This window comes from Semicossyphus pulcher, unplaced genomic scaffold (genome assembly GCF_022749685.1).
Source record: "Semicossyphus pulcher isolate SPU_LCO1_2020_fin unplaced genomic scaffold, fSemPul1.0.p SCAF_9, whole genome shotgun sequence".
In the NCBI taxonomy this organism is placed as follows: Eukaryota; Metazoa; Chordata; class Actinopteri; order Labriformes; family Labridae; genus Semicossyphus; species Semicossyphus pulcher.
The window spans coordinates 31717875-31740047 of record NW_027211770.1 but is presented as its reverse complement, the minus strand read 5'-3'; the positions used below and the strand labels follow the sequence as shown (position 1 = coordinate 31740047).

Here is a 22173-nt window from a genome sequence, read left to right as displayed (position 1 = left end):
GTTGACATGCGCTGAACAATCTGACAGAACGACACAACAACAAACGTCTCATCACCCATCGTCACATGATACAATATTATCAAGCGCTGGTCCCACATCATGCATCATTTGTTGGGAGGGGGGTGGGGAGGCGTAGTACCTGTATGGGGGGTATCACCTTCTTCCACCCCACTTTGATTGGCTCAGCAGTGTGATAGGGTGAGGAACAAAATAATGTTTGTACTGACTTTTCTTGCAGCCTGGCACCCTATAGCGCCTCATGCAGGACAAGAGAAGGGCGCAGGGTGGTTTTGCACTGTGACTGGAGCAGCACAGATGTCTTGTGTGGCTCCAAAGATGATCTCCTCTGTTTTGAGACTGTTGAGCTCAAGAGCATTATGGTCACACACCTGGACCACCCTGTTGACTGTGTCCAGGTAACGGTCTGGCTCCTCCCCTTCCTTCATCAGTGCCACCAGTGCCGTGTCATCGGAGAGTTTGATGATGTAATGGTTTGGCACGCAGGTAACACAGGGGGGAGGAGGTGTTATTAACACAGTTTGACCATCGTAATGTACAGGTGTTGTTTCCATTATGTTGTGTATTTTGTGTTCATGTTGCACCTCTTCATCTCCAGCTGTCAACCATGGATGTCTCTTCATTAAATGCCGGTTGCCTCAACTTCCCTTCTTGTGTAGCTCCCTCTTCTCCTCTGTCTGTCCGTCTGTCCGTCTATCCATCTGTCCGTCTATCCATCTGTCCATCTGTCCATCTGTCCATCTGTCCATCTGTCCGTCTCTCCGTCTCTCCGTCTGTCCGTCTGTCCGTCTGTTCTTGACTGCAGGACTTTATTTCTGCACTGTCTAATGATCTGAGTACTTCTTCCACCTCTGCACACAAGCAACACATTTTAGAGCAGCCATCTACAGGTGCTGTTGTTTTCCTGTTAATAACAAGACATGTCTCTTTAAAGTGGACAGCTGTAGTTATGATTAAACACAATGAAGACATCAGTATCTGAGGGGATTCTTTTTCCAGCTTGATCGGAGCCTTTTTTATTTCCTAAAACAAAAATATCTAAAGCTGTGCAGAAGAATCCTGTTTCTCCGTGTGAACTAAACAGCTGCTCAGTTTTTCAGCCTCAGCCTTACAAACAGACTCATGAGGGTTTTCAACATGTAAAACCGTGAGTGCTTTTTATAGCTGTTTATTCTCTAAAGGTGGCATAAATGAAAATGTCTCCTCTGGGAGCCAAACACAGAGGCAGACATGAATGTTTAATCTGCTGTGAGGACCTGGTGATGTCGGGACATGTCGTGTCACTCAGGAGAAACCTGGACACGAGGAAAACCATGATGTTGGAAAACTGCAGAGAGGAAGAGAAATGTCAATTATTTATTTCATCAACCTGCTGGAAACGTTTCGATTCACTGTAAAGATCTGTGAGCGGATCGTCTCCTGGAAACAGGAACTATGTCTTTAAACTCGTCTTTGAGTGAATCATTCATATCGGGAGTAACATCCAACGATAGGACTGTGAAACCATTTAGTTTTGTCACTATTGCATCTTTTGAGTGATATGTTATTGGAGGGGACTTTAAAGCTCCATTAAATCATCCTGTCCCTCCATCTCACAGCCGGCCTTTTGATATCATCAGCTCATTTGTCTGTATCATCCATCCATCTTTAATCTGTGCCTGTCTCTTTGGTTGTTGCCATTTCAACAGGAAGTGGAAGCCCTCCCCCCACCCGTCAATAATTCATCAGTAAAGGATGTGAATATTAAAAAAGCTGTGGGTCTGCTCACCGTGTGCAGAGGGACCCGCCTGCCGCTCGGACTAATTCACTGATTAACTCTCACTGAGAGTCTGCTGGTGAGTCCGTCAGATATCAGGATCACCGAGAAGGTCTCTAAACTATCGTCTTCTTTTGCTTCCGTGTTTTAAAGTCTATTTTAATGCCTATTTATATGACCTGTTTTACCCGTCCCAGTTACCTGCTATAATAGAAAATTATATTATAGATATAATTACAATAAAACATAATTTCTTGTTTTTTTGCAAAAACAAATGAGGAAAGATAAAAGACCTCCGTTCTCTGTCCATGGTGCTGAAATATGCCTTAAAATAGATGCTATGAAAGGCGCTTGCAAATCTTTCTCTACGATGAGTCTCACATGCAAACATTAGTGTATGTGATGAACGATCGCCGTTCAGTTCTATATTTCATTCATCTCAGTTTTCATTTCCTGTCATACTTTGTCACCTTCTCCTCTCTCGTGTTTGATGCTTTACTTCCTGCCTTGTATTTTCTTTGTTCGTGCATTTTTGTGAAACCATGAACTCTAGCTCCTTGTGTGGATGTTTGATTTTGTGACCCGTGTTGTCTCCGTGTTTTCTGGACCTTGTCACCTTCTTTATGAACTTCTGATTTCTGACCTGCGCCCCCCCCCATGGACTCTGTAAGCCTTTTTGTTTGTGTTAGGTCAATCCCGGGCCTGCTGTTGGGTCGTCCCCCGGTGTATTAAAACCTGACACTTGAGATGTCTGATAAAATAGCTTTCAATAACGAAGTCAGTCCTTGCTATCTGCTCACCATTTTCAAAAGCAAACAGATGTATTTGTCTACAGTTTGATGCATTTATATTTTTTCTGTTAATTCTGCTTCTCTAGCAAAGAGCACATCTCATGAAGTAAAGGATATTTAGGATAGATGTATGAATGTGAGGAGGCGGAGGAAGTTAGGTCAATCTTGGACGGATGTAAAGAGGTCGGAGAGGAGGAGAGTCACAGTTGGTGGGTTGGTCTCTGGAGTAGAAACAGTCGATACCCAAGATGGTAAACAAGAGAGAAATAAAGGAAACATCTAGAATGTGAAATAAGATGTGTGAAGGGAGGGGAAGAGAGGGAGGGACAGTGCAGGAGCTGAGAGTGGAAGGAGATCATTTAACAGCCATAATAATAATGAGAAGACTCGCACTGCTGACTCTATTATCACCCATCGCTCATTAAGTGGAACCACACACACACGCACAAACACACAAACACACAAACATAACACACGTCAGCTGCTAAATGTCACGTCATAAAATCAGCTTCAGTTAATGACACAGAGGAAAACGCCTTCGACCTCTTCGACCCTCATGTGAGGGAGTAATGTAAACACATTCATCTGTAAATGTTGACCTTTATAACAACATCACCACTTCATGTTGAATAACGTACATTTACTAAGTAGTGCATAACTGACTTACTTTACCTGAATATGTTCGATCATCATTTCTACACACGTTACTTTTCTAGGATGTTTAGATCTATGATTGTTTTCCTCTGACTCCACCCAAATGCACACATTTAATTGATTGGATGTCTTCAAGCCAATCACAGCCTTCCACATCATCTAAAATGGACAGCAGAAGAGCCACGCCACTTTTTTTTAAGTATGGCCAAACATTTAGGTAAGTGCAATGCGTGTAAAACTGTTTTAGTCACTTGTAGGATTTAATCATGAATAAAACATAAATAAAGTTTTTATAGGAATACAAATGAACTTTTAAGAGACATTTGAAAACTGAGAAAATGTAGAGATCACAGAGATCCATGACAATGACTGATCATGTTTTGATCAAAATTGTGTTCTGGACAGAATTTGAGAAAGGAAAAAGCAGGTTTTGTTCTTTACTAATAACCAGATTTCAACATGTAGTTTGGACCTATGATTCAAACTTAAGACATCCATTTAATGCCACTACGTGCACGTTAACCTGTATACAATCACTTCTATTACAGTTTTGTGTGTCGTGTCTGCCTTCACATGTTTATCAAATGGTTCATGCACACAGTTTGTACCCTGAGCTCTCCAACAGCTCTTCTATGTGACACCCCAGCATGCTTACATCCCTGCAATCGCTCCAATGTCCCCCCAGTTTGTGTTAAAGTACAAAATGTTTCAACAGGGAGGTAAGCAAAAATGTTGTTGGTGTTTGCATTCATAAACATATTCCAAAGACCCTCGCTGAATAGTACATGTCTGTTTTTCACCGTACACACAAACATGGAATCATTTATAATCCTAATGTGGAACAGGAAGTTGGGCTGTAATGGAGCCCCCTTCAGAGGAGAGAAGAGGTCAGAGCGGATGGCTAACAGCACATAAGAGGAGGTGTAGTGTTTACATGGAGGATGTACAGGTGGCGCTGACTCCCACACTGTGTTGAGCTAATGGCTTTCCTCGGCAGCTCAACGCCCACCGGATCCTGACAAAACGCTGCTCCTGTCAGATAAATGCAGGCTGTCAGCTGGAGAGGAGACGCAGAGTGTCATATCAGGGCTGCTGTGGACGTAAAATGGACTTTGTCCTCTTTCAGTTTGTGTAAATCCCATCAAAATCTTCTCCGAGCTCTCAAAGTTAAAACAGATTGTCCAAACCTGACACTGAAATGTCTTGAGACCATCTCTGTCTGTTCTACTCCACCTTTAATCTCTTTAATCTCACTTAACTCCTTCCCCAGCTCCTGCATTAAAGCATCCACCTGAAGATTTTCTGCTTGCAGTTAAATCTCATGTGCAGATTAAATGTATCTTCTAACATGCACTTTAGTTGTTTTTATTTAATCCCTAACACACTGTCCCGCTGCCCCAAATACTCACCAGAGCACCTGATGTAGACGTATCTTCCCAGAGCAACAGTAACCATTAAAAGCATCATTTCCTCCTCTTAAAAATGACTAAACTCTGTCTTTGTATTGTTGTTTCGGGGGATTAGCTTGGATCTGAAAGCCACACACAGGAAGTAAGAAAGTACCAAAGGATGCATTAAAGCGCGTCCTTGGTTTGGCTCAGAAATATTAAATATCTCCGTCTTTATCCTCTGAGGAACCATGTTGTTCTCCTCTTGTCCACCAGAGGTCCTCAGAGTTTTCTGTCCTGTGCCAGACACCTGCTCCTGCTCCTCACTGCACACCTGTGCCCACCTCAATCATTCTGCCTCAGACTGTTAGTGTTGCAGGATGCTTCCCCCCCCCAGCAATTTCTAGCGGTCAGTGTTCAGGTTCTGTTCCTGTTGTGTCTGTCTGATTGCCTGTCACCTGTGTTGCTGACCTTTTGCCACACTGTGAGCAGCTTCCTGTCTTACCATTATTGGATTTTCTGGGCAAGTTCCTTGTGGCCTATCCCTGAGTTCTTTGATTTGTCCATGGGGCCAGTGAGTGCATTTTATTTGCCATTGGAGAGGTTCTAGGGGTCATTTGAGTGATTGTATTGGACCTTGAGGTTAAAGTATTCATTACAGATATTTGAGAAGCCTGCTTGTTCCAGTCGTTCTTTAGGCGGTAAGAGAGGCTCTTTGGCTTCTTTAGAAGGTTCCTTGGGTTCCATTAAGGAGGTAATTCTTGAGTTGATTTGTAAGGGTCCAGTAGGAGATTCAAGGGACCTTGTAGTGGTTCTTGTGGCCACTAAGAAGCTACTTGAAGTCCTTGAAAGAAACTGGAAAGAGTTTGTTAAGGATGTTCTTTGGTATTTCTAATGGTAATTATGAAGGTTGTAGAGGTTCTAGAGGTTGTGGTTTTCCTTTAGGAGGATTTCGAGGTTATAGAAGAAGTTTTGATCCTTTATTTGCTCTGTAGGGGGCATTAGGAGATGCTAGTGGACATTGATAAGGTTCAAGTGGCCTTATATTGGTTCATGGGTTAACTAAGATAATCGTAGTTGTAACTATCGGAGTTCTACTGGTTGTTTCATAGGTTCTACTGTAGGTTCTTTCCAAGGTTTCCCCCATTTAGTTCTGTAGGGAACCAGGAGGTTCTAGTAGATGTTCACAAGGATCTAGACGTTCTTAACAGAGTTTCTAAATTAGATGGTCTGTGGGGGTCCAGTTTTAGTGGCCATGCACGGACATGGCTCTTGCGGTCACTGAGGGGTTCTTGAAGTCCTTAAGGTGTTTCCCATTGATCATTGACAAGGTTCTGGGGTCTTTTTTTGGACGGTATTTGGTACTTTAGGTGATTCTTTTGGTCAGTGGGGAGGTTCTATGGTTCTAGATGTTCATTACAAGGTACTTGTGGTCTTTGAGGAGGTCCTGATCATTTAGATGGTCTTTGGGGGTCCAGTTTTAGTGGCCACTAACGAGGTTCTATTGGTCCTGTAGTGGTTCTTGTGGTCACCGAGGATGTTCTTGATGTCCTTAAGGTGTTTTCCATTTATCATTGACAAGGTTCTGAGGTCTTTTATTGGATGGTATTTGGTACTTTAGGTGATTCTACTGGTCAGTGTGGAGGTTCTAAGGTTCTAGATGTTCATTACAAGGTACGTGTGGTCTTTGAGGAGGTGCTGATCATATAGAGGCTCTGTGAGGTCCAATTGGAGGTTCTAGCGGTCACTGATATGGCTCTATGGGTGCTGCAATGGTCCTTGTGCTAACAGTGAAGTTTGCTTTTGGGGTCTATAAGGATTTTCTTTATTAAGTGATTACAGCGTTCACTGAGTTTCTAATGGTGTTGTACATGTCATTAAAGAGGTCCAAACAGTTTAGCTGGGCTGAAAGGTTCCAGTAGGAAGTTCTAGCAGCTACTGATAAGATTAGAGTGGCCCTGCAGTGGTTCTTGAGATCCTTTGGGATGTTCTTTGGTATTTTGGGTACTCTCTACTCACTGGGGAATTATTACCGGAACAGTTTGACATATTGGCAAATATGCTTAGTCACATTCTTACAGAGGATTAAATGAGGAGATTGATACCACTTTAATCTAAAGCTAGAAGATTATTGCCCTGATGTGTCCACACAGATCAAGTGTTTCCAGCAGTATTATGAAACATCTGTTCTGAATGATGACCATAAAAACGTAAGAATACAGCTTGTATTAAAGCCGGCTGGCAGACAACACAGTGCTGTTTGGAACTCCAGCTGTCTGTCTGTTTTTAATTGTGTGTTGGCATTTGTTTTATTGATCTGTGAAATGCTTGTAAAAGGAGCAGCCATGATGGGAGCGAGATAATCCCGAAGGTGCACTGATGGAAGATATCACAGCAATAAAATGTAATGGCAGGAAAACATAATGGGGGCAAAGGGACTGAGCAGGATTCAGTCTATACTCCATGTGCTCATAGTCTGGCTACTGTGAAAATTGATATATATTGCCTATGTTATTTCTACCAAACTGTCAGTATTGCTGAGGATAATAAAGATTTATCCACTGGATGACATACTTCTTTGGCCTCTGTAGTCGCACCTGCAATCTCTTTATTGTCCTTTGATCTATTGGACCATTGGGTCATACTGCAAATAAATGAGCCAGGCTGTTCTACAGTGATAGTGTATATTACAATTGTTTTTCTTTTTAATTGTTTAATTGTTATGTAAAGAATTACAGAATCAAAATTAGTGTTTCATAACTGTCACAATAACACACAATAACGACACTTTAGTCAGAGAAAAGAAAAAACTACTGCAGAAGTCAACAATTGTAAATGTAGTAAAGAAATTCACAATCAGAATAAGTCCAATTCTCTTCTTATGTTGAGCTCTATTCAAGTCTTATTTTTCTAACCATGAACTGTGTTTACTTTGAGAAATCATCTTTTTTTTAAACAGTAAAGTTGAAGTTCTACTGGGCTCCGTTCTGGGTCCACTCGTCTTTGGTCTCTTTGGTTAAATTTGTTCATTTATTTCCTCAGTTTTCTGCCATTCATGCTGAAATAATTCGAAATCAACACAATCATCTCTTTATTTGGACCATGAGTTCCCTTTATATATATTTGGAACTGCTTTTCTTAATTTTGGTTGCTTTGTCTTGCTGCTTGATTTTTTGAGTATCGACTTCTTTGTACAAAGGACGCTTTTTCGTTAGCATGTAGGAGACAATATATATATTCATTGATGTTCTACTTTTTGTCTTTAACTTTATTTTAATTTGCAGACAAATACAGAGTTAAAGTTATCCTTGGTTTGCTCAGTTAATTTGTATATAATGTAAAAGAAAATAAAGTTCAATAAATTGTTTCAAGGAGTTTTTCAGCAGAATATCTTTCACGATATTCCTCCTTATATCCGTTCCTTCCTCTCTCATTTCTTTCTTCTCCTTTCATCTCCCTCAATTGTTCCTCTCATTTCCTTCTCTTTCCACCTTTTCCTGTCTCTCCCGCCCCTTTCTCGTTTTCCTGTCTCCTTCTCTTTCCCTCTCTCACTTTTCCTTCCTTCCTCTCCTATCGATCCCCCCCTCCTCTCCCAGCTCTCCGCACAGACGAACCGCTGGCATTCAGTCCGCTCTGTCAGAGCAACAGAGGCGGACTAACGAGATCAACAATCACAGTTCAGCTCACGTTTAATTAACCTGCGGTTGGATCTTTAAAGGAGTGAATGAAGTGGACCAGATTTTCACCTGTAGGACGATAAAGCAGCTGGAAACTCTCCTGAATCATTTTTAACGGACTTTACCTGCCGGATTCCAACGTTTCACTTAAGCTGAATTTGATTTGTGAAGCCTACTAAAGACGTTAAAATATCACTCAATGCTAATAATGTGGATTATTACTACGATTTTAAACATGTTTTGCGTTTTTAAATGTATTTTAAGCCACATGAAGGTTGGACACCAGTGCTTACATTGATCAGGTGAACACGTTTGACGTAAGTTTCATAGCCTACTACAAGATTTAGCCTAATGAAGGAGAAGTTAGCTTGAAACCCTGGGATATATTTTTACCCTTTTCCACTAAGATTAACACACTTTTAAACTTTCAACCGCTACTTTTCTTCAGCTCACTTTCCCAAAAGACTGCCGTATACTGAGAGTTTACAAGTATTTTTTTCAGACGGAATAACGCGTGTTTTTGGACATTTTCTTCAAATCCAGAGAAACAAACAAACAAAAAATTAACGGTTGCTGTCATAGTGACAGAACGCCGCGCGCTGCTCACTCGCTGCCAGGGAAGGCACGAGCCGGGCATTTTTTCGCGGGCATGGGTATATGGTTAGCTAGTTTTCTATCACCGTGTCTCCCGTTTAAACCACCAAAACTTACAAACAACATGAGGAGGAAACCAGAAACCATTTGAGGTAGGCTCCAGAGCTAAAAGTCAATTTTATATCAGTTTTACAGGATGTATTGATTTACATTTCAGAGGATAATTGACGTTTTGACCGCTGAGGGTCTCGGGGGAATTGATGCTTTTAAGCAGCATCAGTTACAAAGATAGCAACACAAAATTCATGTCATTGTATGGAGGCTGAATAGTGCCAGCATTAATTATACCTGTGAAGCAGATATTTTAATACTCTGTACCATAATGTTGGTTACAGAGTGAATAATTTTTCAGGCACATTTCTTTACTTAGCTATAACACCCAGAAAGAAAGAGAAAATCTAGCTAGTTTTAACTTAGTAATGTTGCTAATTGCATATGTCACTATCTAGTGTTATTATTAGTAGTGATGGAATTGGTATGCTAATACGTTCCTTTCTTTAGGTAAATTGGGCAAAATGTGGTGTAGCTCAAGCCCACTTAAGTACAAAAGTTTGGATATATTAGCAAAAATATGTACCAAAGGATAAAGGTAGCCTTCTAAACTTAAGGGGACCAATTATGTTTTCCTTTTTTTCTGTCAGCCTATGAAGTAACAATGTTGGATATTAATACATCAACATGGCTGTTTCAAATCGTGATGTAAAGCTATCCATAAGGATTTCACAGATAGAATAAGTATAAAAGTATAAAAAATATGATTCTTCTAAGTAATCGCCTGCCGTAGCTGTAGCCAGTATATTTTTAAGTGTCCTGTTTACTACAAATAATGGTTGCAATAAAAAAAGAAAAGAGAAGTGGATTAACTCAAGTAGGCCTATTGCATATTTTACTCTGATAGCTGTGGTTAATGTTTATTCTGCAGATAAATATTGTATAAACACTCTACTATGACACGCTCATAAAATATGATGTATTGCAATGTATGACACTCAGCACCACAGGCCTGCCCCAATGCTTAAATACTGCTACTACAGTAAATCATCAATTATTGAACAATCTTTAGCATAGCGCTGTCGGCACTGCATTCTTTATGCCATGCTGACTATATTACATTTAGTGCTTTTCTCCTTTTCTAAATTAAATTCAGTTTGACATTCAAATTTGGATCCAGTTTACTTTCAATGTCATGTAGAATAATATAGAAATGTAATTTAGTTTGAGCCAGACACATTCAGGATTACTGCAGTTACAAATGAGGTCTGTGCATGCACATACCTTTAAAATCTCTGACTCTTGCATGATGCTAGCTAAAATATGAGAATAGTACACGAGTATAATACCTAAATCCGTGGCTGAATACATGTTTTTCAGCTTTAATAAAAGCACATTTTTTATATGCATCACTTTCAAAACAGAGTTTACAGAGAACTCGCCATCAGTCATTTAACATGACTGAAGCTGCCAAAGAAGTGTCATCAAATCTGTTATATTTTGGGCCATTTTTATGACAGGATGACAATGTGCTTCCCCCTGTCTGAGATGCTCCTAAGGGTGGGCTGTACTAAAGTAAACACTTTTCACTGTCAGTGTAAAAAGCTTACTATGTTCTGTACGAGGTGGGCAGGGCTGGCAGCAAAATTGTCCTCTTATTTTCTAGCTTTGGGGAGTGTTTCTCCCACGACTCAGCAAGGCCCCAAAGGCCACTCAGGACTGACATGGACTAAATAATTACAGTGAATTCGACCATGACAAAAGAAAGCAGGTTTCAGTGTCCTGACTTTGTTATTGGTTTTTAGTTAAAGGAGGAAGTACGCATCATTTTTCTGGTTCGAATAACAAGACTTCATTTATGTTACATGTTTTGTTTATGTCTCCCTTGTGTGCATCCACAGTTAACGGGATAAATTATTTAGCCTTGGTGGAAGCAGACTTCCTGCTGGGAGAGGATGGCCTTTTGGAAGGAGGGCACCACTCTCCTGCTGGTTCTGCTGGTCCTGTTGGACCTCCATCCGGTCAGCGGGAGTTTGTTTCGACACCGCAGCCTGAGACGTCACACTCGGGGGCACCATGAGCACCGGGCACACCAGAACATCACACTTGCTGTCATCTTACCACAGAACAACACAGATTACCCTTGGGCTTGGCCTCGCATCGGTCCTGCCTTGGAGCGTGCTGTCAGAACCGTGAACTCTGACCCCACCCTGCTCCCTGACCACCAACTCACCTACGCCTTCGAGAACAGTGAAGACGAGAACGGCATCTGCTCTGAGTCCATCGCCCCGCTCATGGCTGTGGACCTCAAACTAGTGTACGACCCATGGGCGTTCATCGGGCCCGGCTGCTCCTACACCGCTTCCCCCGTCGGGCTCTTCACGACCCACTGGGACGTTCCAATGGTTACCGCTGGCGCCCCAGCTGTGGCCTTTTACGGTGGCGTCTACCCGTCCATCACCAACACAGGCCCCACCCACAAGAAGCTGGGGAAGTTCGCTCTGCGGATCTGCGAGCACTTTGGGTGGCGGGAGCATGTGATGCTCATGTTCAACGACAACAAGGTGGATGATCGTCCGTGTTACTTTGCAGTGGAGGGTTTGTACACAGAGCTGAAGAGCATCAACATTTCCCTTGTCGACAGAGTGTTTGAAGAGAACAAGCCGCCCGTCAACTATTCCCAAATCCTGTCCGACGTTCAGAACGACGGCAGAGGTAAGTCCTCAAATTTGTTCTTGTTAAATGTACTGAACTCTCGGTGCTGTTGTTTCTTCTCAACATTTTTCACAGGGGCTCTAAAACATAAAATTGCAAGATGTTTCCACTTGACAAAAACAGTGATTTTACCGTGCAGAAAAACAGTACTGACTGGTCTACTGCTGCCTCTGTTAGTTTTTGTACTGTTTGCCTTAATTTGGTGTTTTAAAGGCATAGCTTGGATAACACAAATAAAGTTGCTGATAAAAGCAGCTTTAGACCTGCAACAAAAAGTTTTTACCAATGGAGTCTGGTGTGTTTGCAGAGAGCGATGTAACGACGGTTTGTGGTTAAAAGAATCCTCTTCCTCTGTAACAAAAAGGTCTATCTCTGTAGGGATCCTTCCTGTAATGTTGTCACACACTCAGAATAACAATCTGTCCACTTTTATTGGACGTACTCAGGCACAGTTTTCCTCATGAATTACGTTGATGCCATTACAGCGTGTTTCACTGCTGCTGGCTGAAGAATCGACCGGAGAAATTCTAAAACTTTTTGTCCCAAAAAATGATAAAAATACTGGAAGTCCCCTGTATGTCTAACCAGGTCTGGTTGTGTCCTGCTGTATCGTTGCAGGTGTCTGGCTTGTGTCAGTGTGTCTCACTGACCCTTTTCACTGCAGACGTTTTGACTTGCTATAGCAGAAAAAAAGCACAGGTGGAAATAATAAGGTTAGCAATGGCTCTGTTCCATTAGGTTCCAGTAAGCTTTTTGTTTTAAATGAGCCATTATGCACACTACCCGGACCTTACCAAAGTGGAATGCAGCCATTATTAATGTTATTGAACACACCTGCGCTCTGTCAAATGTGTTATTCGATGCAGACAGAGAATGAACAGCAGGAAAAACACGTATTGCTACTCATGCTGCATTGAGGCAATGTTCGTCTCGATTGACCGATTGTGGTAACTGTGTGTGCTACGTGTCTTCAGGCTGCCCTGTGTTGCACCTCCTTTTGATTGTTGATGTTTGTTAATTAGTTGAGCTTCATTGTGCTGCCAGTGTGGCTTCTCTCTGTCTGTTTGGCTCAGTTCAGCTGGACAACACTCTGTATCAATGGGTCTAATTAGCCTTGGGTCACTTTGTAGAATGTCTCTCACGAACTCGAGCTTTTGCAGGCTCTGCGTTTCGCCAGTGTGTTTATGTTCTTACTGCAGCTAACAGTGGCCCTTTGGCTACATGTGCCTCAGATTGATTTTGTGTGAACAGCGCAAATCACATGGAATCAGATCTTTTCACGTCTGATTGGCCACTTTCATATATGATCTTAAATCAGATACAGGTCTGATGTTTTCGATGCTTTGAACTTTTGTCTGAACTATCTTATCGACTGAAGATGACAGATGAAATGTCCTAAAATGTTGGATGATGGAATTTGGTTCTGAAAAAAAAAGCTTCCACGTAATTTGCACATCAAATTATAAATGCAACCCTCACCTCTGACCTTAGTGACCTTCATATTGATGCAGGACATGATGTAAAAAGTCCCCTTCAGTCCCCGCAACTACAACAAGTGTGGATGCTGGATACAACATGTCTGCAGACATCTTTGCTGTCGTCTTGTAAACGATCCTTCTTCTTCAACCTCGGATGTTTTTAATCTTCCTGTTATGTGTCGCTCTTCTGGTTTCACACAACTTTTCAGGAGAGCAGAGCATGTGTGAAGGGCCCTACAGTGATGACAAAAATCAGCTGATGGGATCTTAAAAGTTGCTCTACCTAAACGAACATTGATTGCAGAACTCAATCATGTGAGTTCTTTTATGTCCATTTATAGCTCAATATAAAGTATTTGTCCCATCAGTTCTTCTTCATAGTGTTTTATCCTTTTTAATAATTATGTTCCAGTTGAGAACACTTCACATATGTGTTATTAAACCAATCAATCGCCTGCGTTTAGAGAAGAATGCTCCTTAAAAGCAGGTATTGACGTGATAATTCACTGCCTGTAAATGGAATCAATTTGTCCCATTCGTCTCAGCTTTTCAGGGTTTTCAGTTTCCAGTAAATCAGCAGTACAAGGACAAGTTGTCTTCTAACTGATCTCTTAAACCAACAGCTAAAAGAGTTTTGTGTTATTATTATAAACTTGTTTATTTAGATGCAGCAGGTGTATCATAAACATTCAGGTTGAGTTCCTCTCCAGTTGTTCCCGCTGAGTCCCGGCTGCAGGAATCGGCCTCAGCGTAGATCAGAATGATAAATAAGAACAGAGGGCAAAGGACAGAATGACAGAATGGGAACACAGCAGGAGATGACGGGTCAAAGTGCAGCAGAGCCGCACGTCTAATGCACACTCTGATCCCCTGAATTACCTGAAACACAGCTTGTTGTGCTTGTTATGGAAATGTGTTGATATGAATGAAGGGCAGAGAGTAACAAAACAAACACATTTGTAGTATTTTCAAACCTTTTCTACTGTTTGTTTTCTTTGATATATTTTATTTTCATTTTAAGGCACTAATCACTAAAACTTTAGATCTTCACCTCAAACTTCCAAACCTGGAAACGCTAAAGCATCCTAAACACTGGAAGTCTTTCCTTAGAAATGACACACTGTAGAAGCAGATGACTTCTGACTTTAAAATGAACCAAACTGAAAGGCAGCAGCCAGAATGGAAAATATTGTAACGACTGATATCTGCTTAAGGAGTGAGATCATTCATATATTCCTGACTTGCAACACTCTCATGGGCTCCCTCAATTATTTGTCCTTTTTACTTTAATACAGAATGCAAATGCTCTTTATTAAATACATTCTTTACATGCAGTGTGCATACACTGCAGGCCATGATATTGTGCCTTGGACTTCCTCTTATCTTCAAGTCTGTTACATTCGTAGCAACAAAATGTGATTATTGTTTTAGAAATCGTTGCCTTGAACATACAAAATCCCACTGGTCGAGCTTGGCAGTTGATCTGACCTATCCTCCAGTGACTGCAGAGGATTATGGGTCAACACAGCCAATAAAGCATGTCGGCTTGCATATTGCGTAACAGGGCTGCACAATAAATAGTATTTTTATTGTCATAGCTGTTTGAACAAGCACAATAAACACATTTCAAAAGACTGCCTGAAGCACAAAAATAAGATAAAACATTTAATGACCACGCAACATGTGAACACGGGCTATGCATTCAGATCGTTTGGCTAATCAGATACACCTGAATTTGGTGGCAAGTGCGAGGTAAGCTAACATGATGGCTCGGGAAGGAGAGAAGAGCGAGGTTAGCTAGCACGATGGCTCGGTAAGGAGAGAAGAGTGAGGTTAGCTAGCACGATGGCTCGGGAAGGAGAGAAGAGCGAGGTTAGCTAGCACGATGGCTCGGGAAGGAGAGAAGAGCGAGGTTAGCTAGCACGATGGCTGGGGAAGGAGAGAAGAGCGAGGTTAGCTAGTACGATGGCTCGGGAAGGAGAGAAGAGCGAGGTTAGCTAGTACGATGGCTGGGGAAGGAGAGAAGAGCGAGGTTAGCTAGTACGATGGCTCGGGAAGGAGAGAAGAGCGAGGTTAGCTAGTACGATGGCTGGGGAAGGAGAGAAGAGCGAGGTTAGCTTGCACGATGGCTGGTGAAGGAGAGAAGAGCGAGGTTAGCTTGCACGATGGCTGGTGAAGGAGAGAAGAGCGAGGTTAGCTTGCACGATGGCTGGTGAAGGAGAGAAGAGCGAGGTTAGCTAGCACGATGGCTGGTGAAGGAGAGAAGAGCGAGGTTAGCTAGCACGATGGCTCGGGAAGGACAGAAAATTCTTTTGCAAAATGTGATGAGGTGTAGAAGGACATCGTGATATTTTTGGCATACTGCATTTGGCACAAGCATTTATTTATTCTGTGCAAAACAGAACCTGACATAGTATTACATAGTAATATATAGTATTACATAGTATTACTGACTTGGGTTGGCCTTTTTTAAGTATTTCTGGGGAAAAAACACAAAACGAAACTACTGGATGAGCATGTGTTTCTTTAGTTCCTGAAAAGCTGACGTTCAGGAGTTATACAGCCCAAATCACTCAGCATATCACTCTTTATTGCATCCATATACTTTAACACAAGCTTTTTATCTTGTCTTTGCACATTATTAATCCTCTCCGAAGCCACCAGCCACAGTGCAGACACACACGCACACACACACACACACACACACACACACGCACACACAGCAGAAGCTTGTCATCACTGTTAGCAGAGAGCTCAGCAGTTTGTTTTGAATGTTTTCTTGTTGATTCAGCTGCTCAGACTGAAGCTGCAGATATTCTGAGCTCATGTGAACACAGTTTAAGAAACCCTCTGCTGCTCATGGTTTGCTCTGATCACTCTGCCATCTCTCCTGTGTGATTTGTGCCCTGTTCGCCCTTTGAGCGAGCCCGGGCAGCACGCCTTGTTAACCCCGACATTAGCTCCTGATCCGTGCCGCAGGGCCTCCTCGCTGCAGCAGCAGCAGAAATCTGAGCCCAATCGATGCGTCCACAGGCCAGACAGCAGCGCAGCTCTGCTAATGGCTCTGCCCGAGGACACAGTGGAAAGTCTGCTTCAATGAATGATGCAGCACATTTCCAGAACAGAGAAGGTGATTAGGAGTAAGAACAGACAGGAGCAACAAAAATCAAATACATAAAGACACAAAATCAAACCTTTACAAGCCTCTTATCAACATGAATTTACAAATGTCATCAGGCATAACAACATACCTGCAAGTGACAAAAGGACTTTGTTCTCAAATACTTAATCCAAATCTGTTATAGAAATCAATGGCATCATTATATAGGACACCACGTCTCTGGGTAATAACTTGATTACAATAATCAAACATTGCTTAAGAGAATAAAATAGTGGAGAAGTAGTAGAAGTTTTTGGCCTCAACCAGGAACAGAGCATTGTAGATCCTTATAGAATCCTGTGTGAAATAAGTTAGGACTTTTATTTTGAAGGATTAACATTTCCAGCCTTATATTTACTTTGTCTTTCTTTATCCAAGTTTGTTGGGCTTTAACAGGCTTTTTTCTAGTTTACCGCTGCCTGGATCTATTAGTTTGTGTTATTGTGTAACTTTGGTGTTTTAAAATGGATAGTTCAGATCCAACACAATATTTGTGTTAAACAAAATAACAAAAAACAAAGTAATGAAGGCAGAGATAGACCAACAACAACCCATGCTGAGAGGTAAAATCACTGTTTTTATGAATGGAGTCTGGTGTGTGTGCAGAGAGCGATGTAACGTCTGTGTGTGGTTAAAACAATCATCTTCCTCTGTAACAAAAAGGTCTATCTCTGTAGGGATCCTTTCTGTCATGTTGTCACACACTTAGAATAACAATCTGAGCCTGTCAGTGGAAACAACAAGAACTGTTAGTGGACGACCTTTGACCCATCAAGGATTATGTTGCAGCCATTACAGCCTGTTTCACTGCTGCAGGATGAACACATCTACTGGAGACATTCACACATCTTTTGTACCTTTGAATCATTAAGACCATAACATATCTCAAAATGTAGCCAAGGACTTAAAACTGATATAATTTAAATTTGAAAAAGTTCTAATTTATTATCCTGGGAGGAACTGAAAGTAGAATAAAAATGCTATAAATTAGATGGAAAAATATTTTGCTAAGATATTTTCAGTGTAGGATTTACGGTCTGTGTGAATAAAAGTAAGAAAACAAGATGTTGAATCACTATTTATGGGTTCTTAAATGTTTTTGTGCTTTGTAGCGTGTGGTGAGTTGATGTTTAACCAAAGAAAACAAAAGTTAAAACGTGAGAACATATATGTTAAGAACTTGCAGGTCCTGTAGGGAGATTTATTAGTAACATAAGTCCCGTCACTGTGTTGTAGTTCTGTATTAGAGTCATAAATTCAGCGCACAGTCCACTGCTTCCTCTCTCTGCCGAGGTGTATCAGTCTGTGAACCAGTAAAGAGCACAAACAAACAGCAGCTCCCCTGTTCGGTTCCCACAGAGGCATGAAACCTCCCGACAGGGCATTTATTAACAGAGGTCAGGAACCTGCCGCCTTATATGGAAACTACAGTCGGCCTATCAGATCTGTAGGTATTTCCTGCCAAACACACTCAGGCTAATTTTACCTTGTGTCTCAGCCTCTTGTCTGTGTAATCAAACATGTGGAGACTGTTAAGCTGCTTAAGAAGAGAGCAGCTGTAAACCTCTGTCTCTGATTGGAAATATCAATACATGTCCAGGTTTAAGGAGGTTTGTGCTCAAAGATATGTGCGGGAAATTACTCTCTGGTTCACACAATCACTACTTCCTTTATCATAGACTCTACTTTGTTCTTCCTGATGAAATGGTAAATGGACTGTACTTATATATCGCTTTTCTAGTCTTTGCGACCACTCAAAGCTGCTTTTACACGACATATCACATTCACCCATTCACACACTGATGGCAGAGGCTGCTACGTAGAGTCAATCAGATATCACATTCATACCCGTTGGCTATGCCACCGGGAGCAATTTGGGGTTCAGTGTCTTGCCCAAGGACACTTCGACATGTAGCCTGAGGGAGCTGGGGATCGAACCTCCGACCTTCCGATTGAAAGACACTCTACCACTGAGCCACAGCCGATGAAGAGAATGCCTCACAGTTGTTGTAGTGTAGTCGTGTGAAAGTTTTGGTCCAAGTTAGGAAAGGGTTAATGTTTCTGGTGTTGTTTACTTTTTTACGTCACCTGTAGTGTTGCTAACATGTGTCTAATAAGACTTTTGGTCGTAAATAAACGATGATTTTTCCTATAAAAGGGAAAGTTTTGTTTTTTGACAGTAAATTTTGTGCATTTATCTTTTTTGTATGTTCAAGATTCTGACATGAGCGGGTCATCCAGATAAAACAACGCCCAGAATGGCTCCCTGATTAAATTGTTCATTTTTAAGATAGTACTCACAGACTGTATTTACATAATATTTTAATTTTTCATGTCACAAAAAGGTGGAATTTTTTCCATGATTACTGGAAAGCTGAGACATGTTAGTCCTTATAAATACTGCTCTTATCCCAAACTCTCTCAAGAGGCAAGTCATTTCCATCTAACTGTGTGTGGCTTTTAGCATTTCTTGTAATCAGGCTCCATTTGCATAGAAAAGAGGCCAAAAAATGCATATTACTTTTGTTCATTTGCTGTGCACAGCAGTAAGGGTTTCATTTATTTGTTTAACCTTTCATTTTACCAGGAATATTCCCATTGAAATATCTGTCTATTGTGCGAGTCCAGGCCGAGACAGCAGCGTAAAATGTTTTACACAAAGAACAAACAGCAGATTGTTACAACCAGAATTAACATAAAACTGTAAATAAGCAGCGTTCAACAACAACATGTGCACTCAGTGAGGGTGCAATGATTCATCAACATTGTCGGCAAAAATGGATGACAAAATTGGTCGTCAACGAATTCAATTGTCGATAATTAGTTGGTTACGCCTTTGCGTGTTTTTCATGCTGTGCGTGGACACATTGTTTTTTTTGAGTTTGCTGACGGGTGAGCCATCTCGCATCCTTACTATCTCTGCTGAGAGTTGTTCATGCAAAACAGCGACTGGGAAGTGACAGGTAAACAACACATAGCAAAATGGCAGCGGCCGATGCAACACCACCGTGTCCTGAAACTTGCTCTCTGGGAGCATTTCAGCCTCAACGCTGCAAAGACAAGGATCACCTGCAGAGTTTGTAGAGCGCACCTTGCTTATCATGGGAGCACCTCGGTAATACGTCGGTAAAGCATCGTTAGTTTCAGCCCTACCACTCTCTAATCCTGTTTTTATAATCTTCCATGCTACTAAAGTAATCTAGTTTAAGGAGATTCTGTAGCTCATACTTTAATAAGGAAGCAAAAACATTACAAGCACTTTTTGTCGTATTCGTGTAGGTTTAGCAGCTGCAAAAGTCTTGCAGTCCTCCTGAAATCGTCCCTGTGAGGGTTTTGTGGAGCTAAAAGTGAATCAATTGATGCCGACATTACAATCCAAAGCGGACACTAACAATAAACAGCAGCAGTGACCTGTTGGAAAAGTTCTGGAGGTCTGTTTGCAGCCAGATCCGTATTCAGACTGCTCTCTGTCTCATTAATGCAGAGCCATATGTTCCAGACACACCGAGGGCTAACAGGAGGGTAAACATTTCCATCTCTGCTGCAACCTCACACACGCACACACTCACACACCTTCCAGCCCTCGGCGACTCAGTGACACCCGCTCAGCATTATATGCAGAAAGGTGAAAGCTGACACCAGACAAAGATCTAATTTCCCCTTTTATATAATTTTCATTAAATACTGGGGGAAATGCACACACAACAGAGGCTCATATTCTGCACTAAATCAGATGTTTTAATGCAGAATTTCACAAACATAACAGCAGTTTATGTGTTTGCAGCATCATGCCAACAGTTGGATACGGAGCACCTCGGGACAGTTAACCCCGACCTTTTCTATTTTCTCTCCATCGCTCTGTAAGACTTTTGGGTTTTTGGGTCAACAAATGCAGTTTATCTACTGGATAAATTAAGGTTAAGTAAACACTGTGTGGGACGTGAGTTTCCGCTTGTCTGATGGCGTCCACAGTGAGTCAGCAGGTTTGGATTCAGTCCAAGTTCATTCATGTTTTCATAGACTCATGCTCTGCATGATGCATCCAAGCTGATGACCTTGAAGTTGATTATTTATTAAGAGTCGGAGGAAGTAAAGGAATTTGTCTTGCCTTGTGCATTACTGTAAATATAAAAATAAAATATAATACATAATGTTTGTCTTTGGTGTCTGAAAACAGCTGTAAAGTTTGTACAGGAATGTGCAAGCTGTTTCCGAAGCCGTGTGCAAACGTTCACTGTATTAACTACAGAGATAATGCTTAATGTATGGAGATATAATCCAAATCATGTGTGTTCATGTAATGCATAGAGTCAGGTGTAGTGGCTATATGTTGCTATAATGGTACTTAAAAGGATCAGGCATGCAGAGAGTTTGTGTCACAGTGGGGGGGCTGAGACCATTTCCATGAGGCTGGCAGCAGAGGGGAAGAAACTCTTGTTGTTGGCATCTAAGATTATTTGCTTTCTTTTGGAGTGTGACGTTAAAGCCATTTTTATACAGTGATGTTGCAACAATACCCCTAATAAAGACATTATGCTTTGATTTGTTTTAAATTAGATTTTACACTGAAACGAAATGCCGGCATGTTGCTGCCCCTGTGGCTGGTATACATGGAATACAACAGTGTTGGTGTGGAGTGGGACCTTTAACACGAAACACAGCCAGCTACATTGCTTTCTAAACACATATAATGATAGTCCTTTAATTTCCCTGTTATACGTCTGTTGTTGTTGTCCTTGGCTTGGAGTTGGTCTTGATCTCCCAGAACTTTTTGCCTATCCCCAATTCATGGACATTTTCAAGTGCTGTATGTTAGCCGCTAACTCCTCCTTCTTTCTCTTTGTGTTAGCTGCTAACTGCTGGGTTGCACACATACATCACTTCGGCTCTGTTACTACCTCCGCTGCTAGATTAAAGGCGGGACAGCATTCCCCCTCCTCATTTGTAGTTCATACCTTTCACACAGAATGGCCAGGTACAACAAAGGTGCAATAATTGGCCTTTAAACAGGCCTGATTAAAGAACAAAAAAGGGGCTTAAAATAGATATCCATCACTTGTCTGTTGCAAACAAAAAGCTGGAGGCAGGACATTGTTAGCTTTGCATAAAGATTTGAAAACACACCCGCCACCTTCAAAGCTCAATGAGTGAACAGGTTTTTGGTTTGTTTAATCCGTACACAAACAGGATTATAAAAAGCTTAGCGGCAAAGATCACCTGGTATTTATCCTCAGGAAAATAGATGCTCTGCTCCTGATTGTTATGATAATGTTGAGACTCAAAGACAAAAAGAATCATGCTGATTCATTTTTAAGATTCAGTGATTTTTTTAATAGATTCAACGCTGTGGGAAGAAAATTGTGACAGTGTCAGTACATGAGAAAACAACTAAAATGGGTGCAGAAAACCTTTGAGTTAATGAGAGGCTGCCTGTGATTGAACAGCCCTCGAGCTGATGGAGGACTCTCCACATCAGCACTCAACACTGCTCGAGGTCAATAACAGCCTGACCAATTAGGACGAAAGGGAGAGAGGCAGCGCGACTTTTCAGCGCTTGATTGCTTTCTAGGAAAACGGGACTAAAGACAGAGATCAGACAGAAAGAGATCAGACAGAAAGTTTCCACTTTGTACCTCAGACAGACAAACTAATTGGAGATTTGAGTCTGCTCGTGTTTCCCCTGAGACTCAAATTCTTCGACAGGATGCTTCTTAAACTAATCAGCTCTGCCCTCATTAAACTGAATCCAGTTCAGTTTACGTTTCACTGCTAACGGATGCTAATTAAGAGCGGATAGCTGGGTGAGTGTGTAACAGCTCACAGGAGAAAGAGGTGAAGCGTTTTCAGATAACTGCTGAGTCTCACGTAGTGAAACAGTCACAACAAACTCT

The 22173-nt window shown here is 41.5% G+C and overlaps 1 protein-coding gene across 1 annotated transcript in view; it reads left to right on the top strand.

The window, feature by feature from the left end:
• The first annotated feature begins 8546 nt into the window (after window positions 1-8546).
• The window catches only part of LOC138583753 (atrial natriuretic peptide receptor 1-like), a 74060-nt gene continuing 60433 nt past the window's right edge, over window positions 8547-22173 (top strand). Inside the window, exons 1-2 of the mRNA XM_069655722.1 lie at window positions 8547-9030; window positions 10831-11644. Coding sequence (XP_069511823.1) covers window positions 10885-11644 — 760 coding nt within the window. The 5' untranslated portion in view covers window positions 8547-9030; window positions 10831-10884. The remainder of the gene's footprint in view (window positions 9031-10830; window positions 11645-22173) is intronic.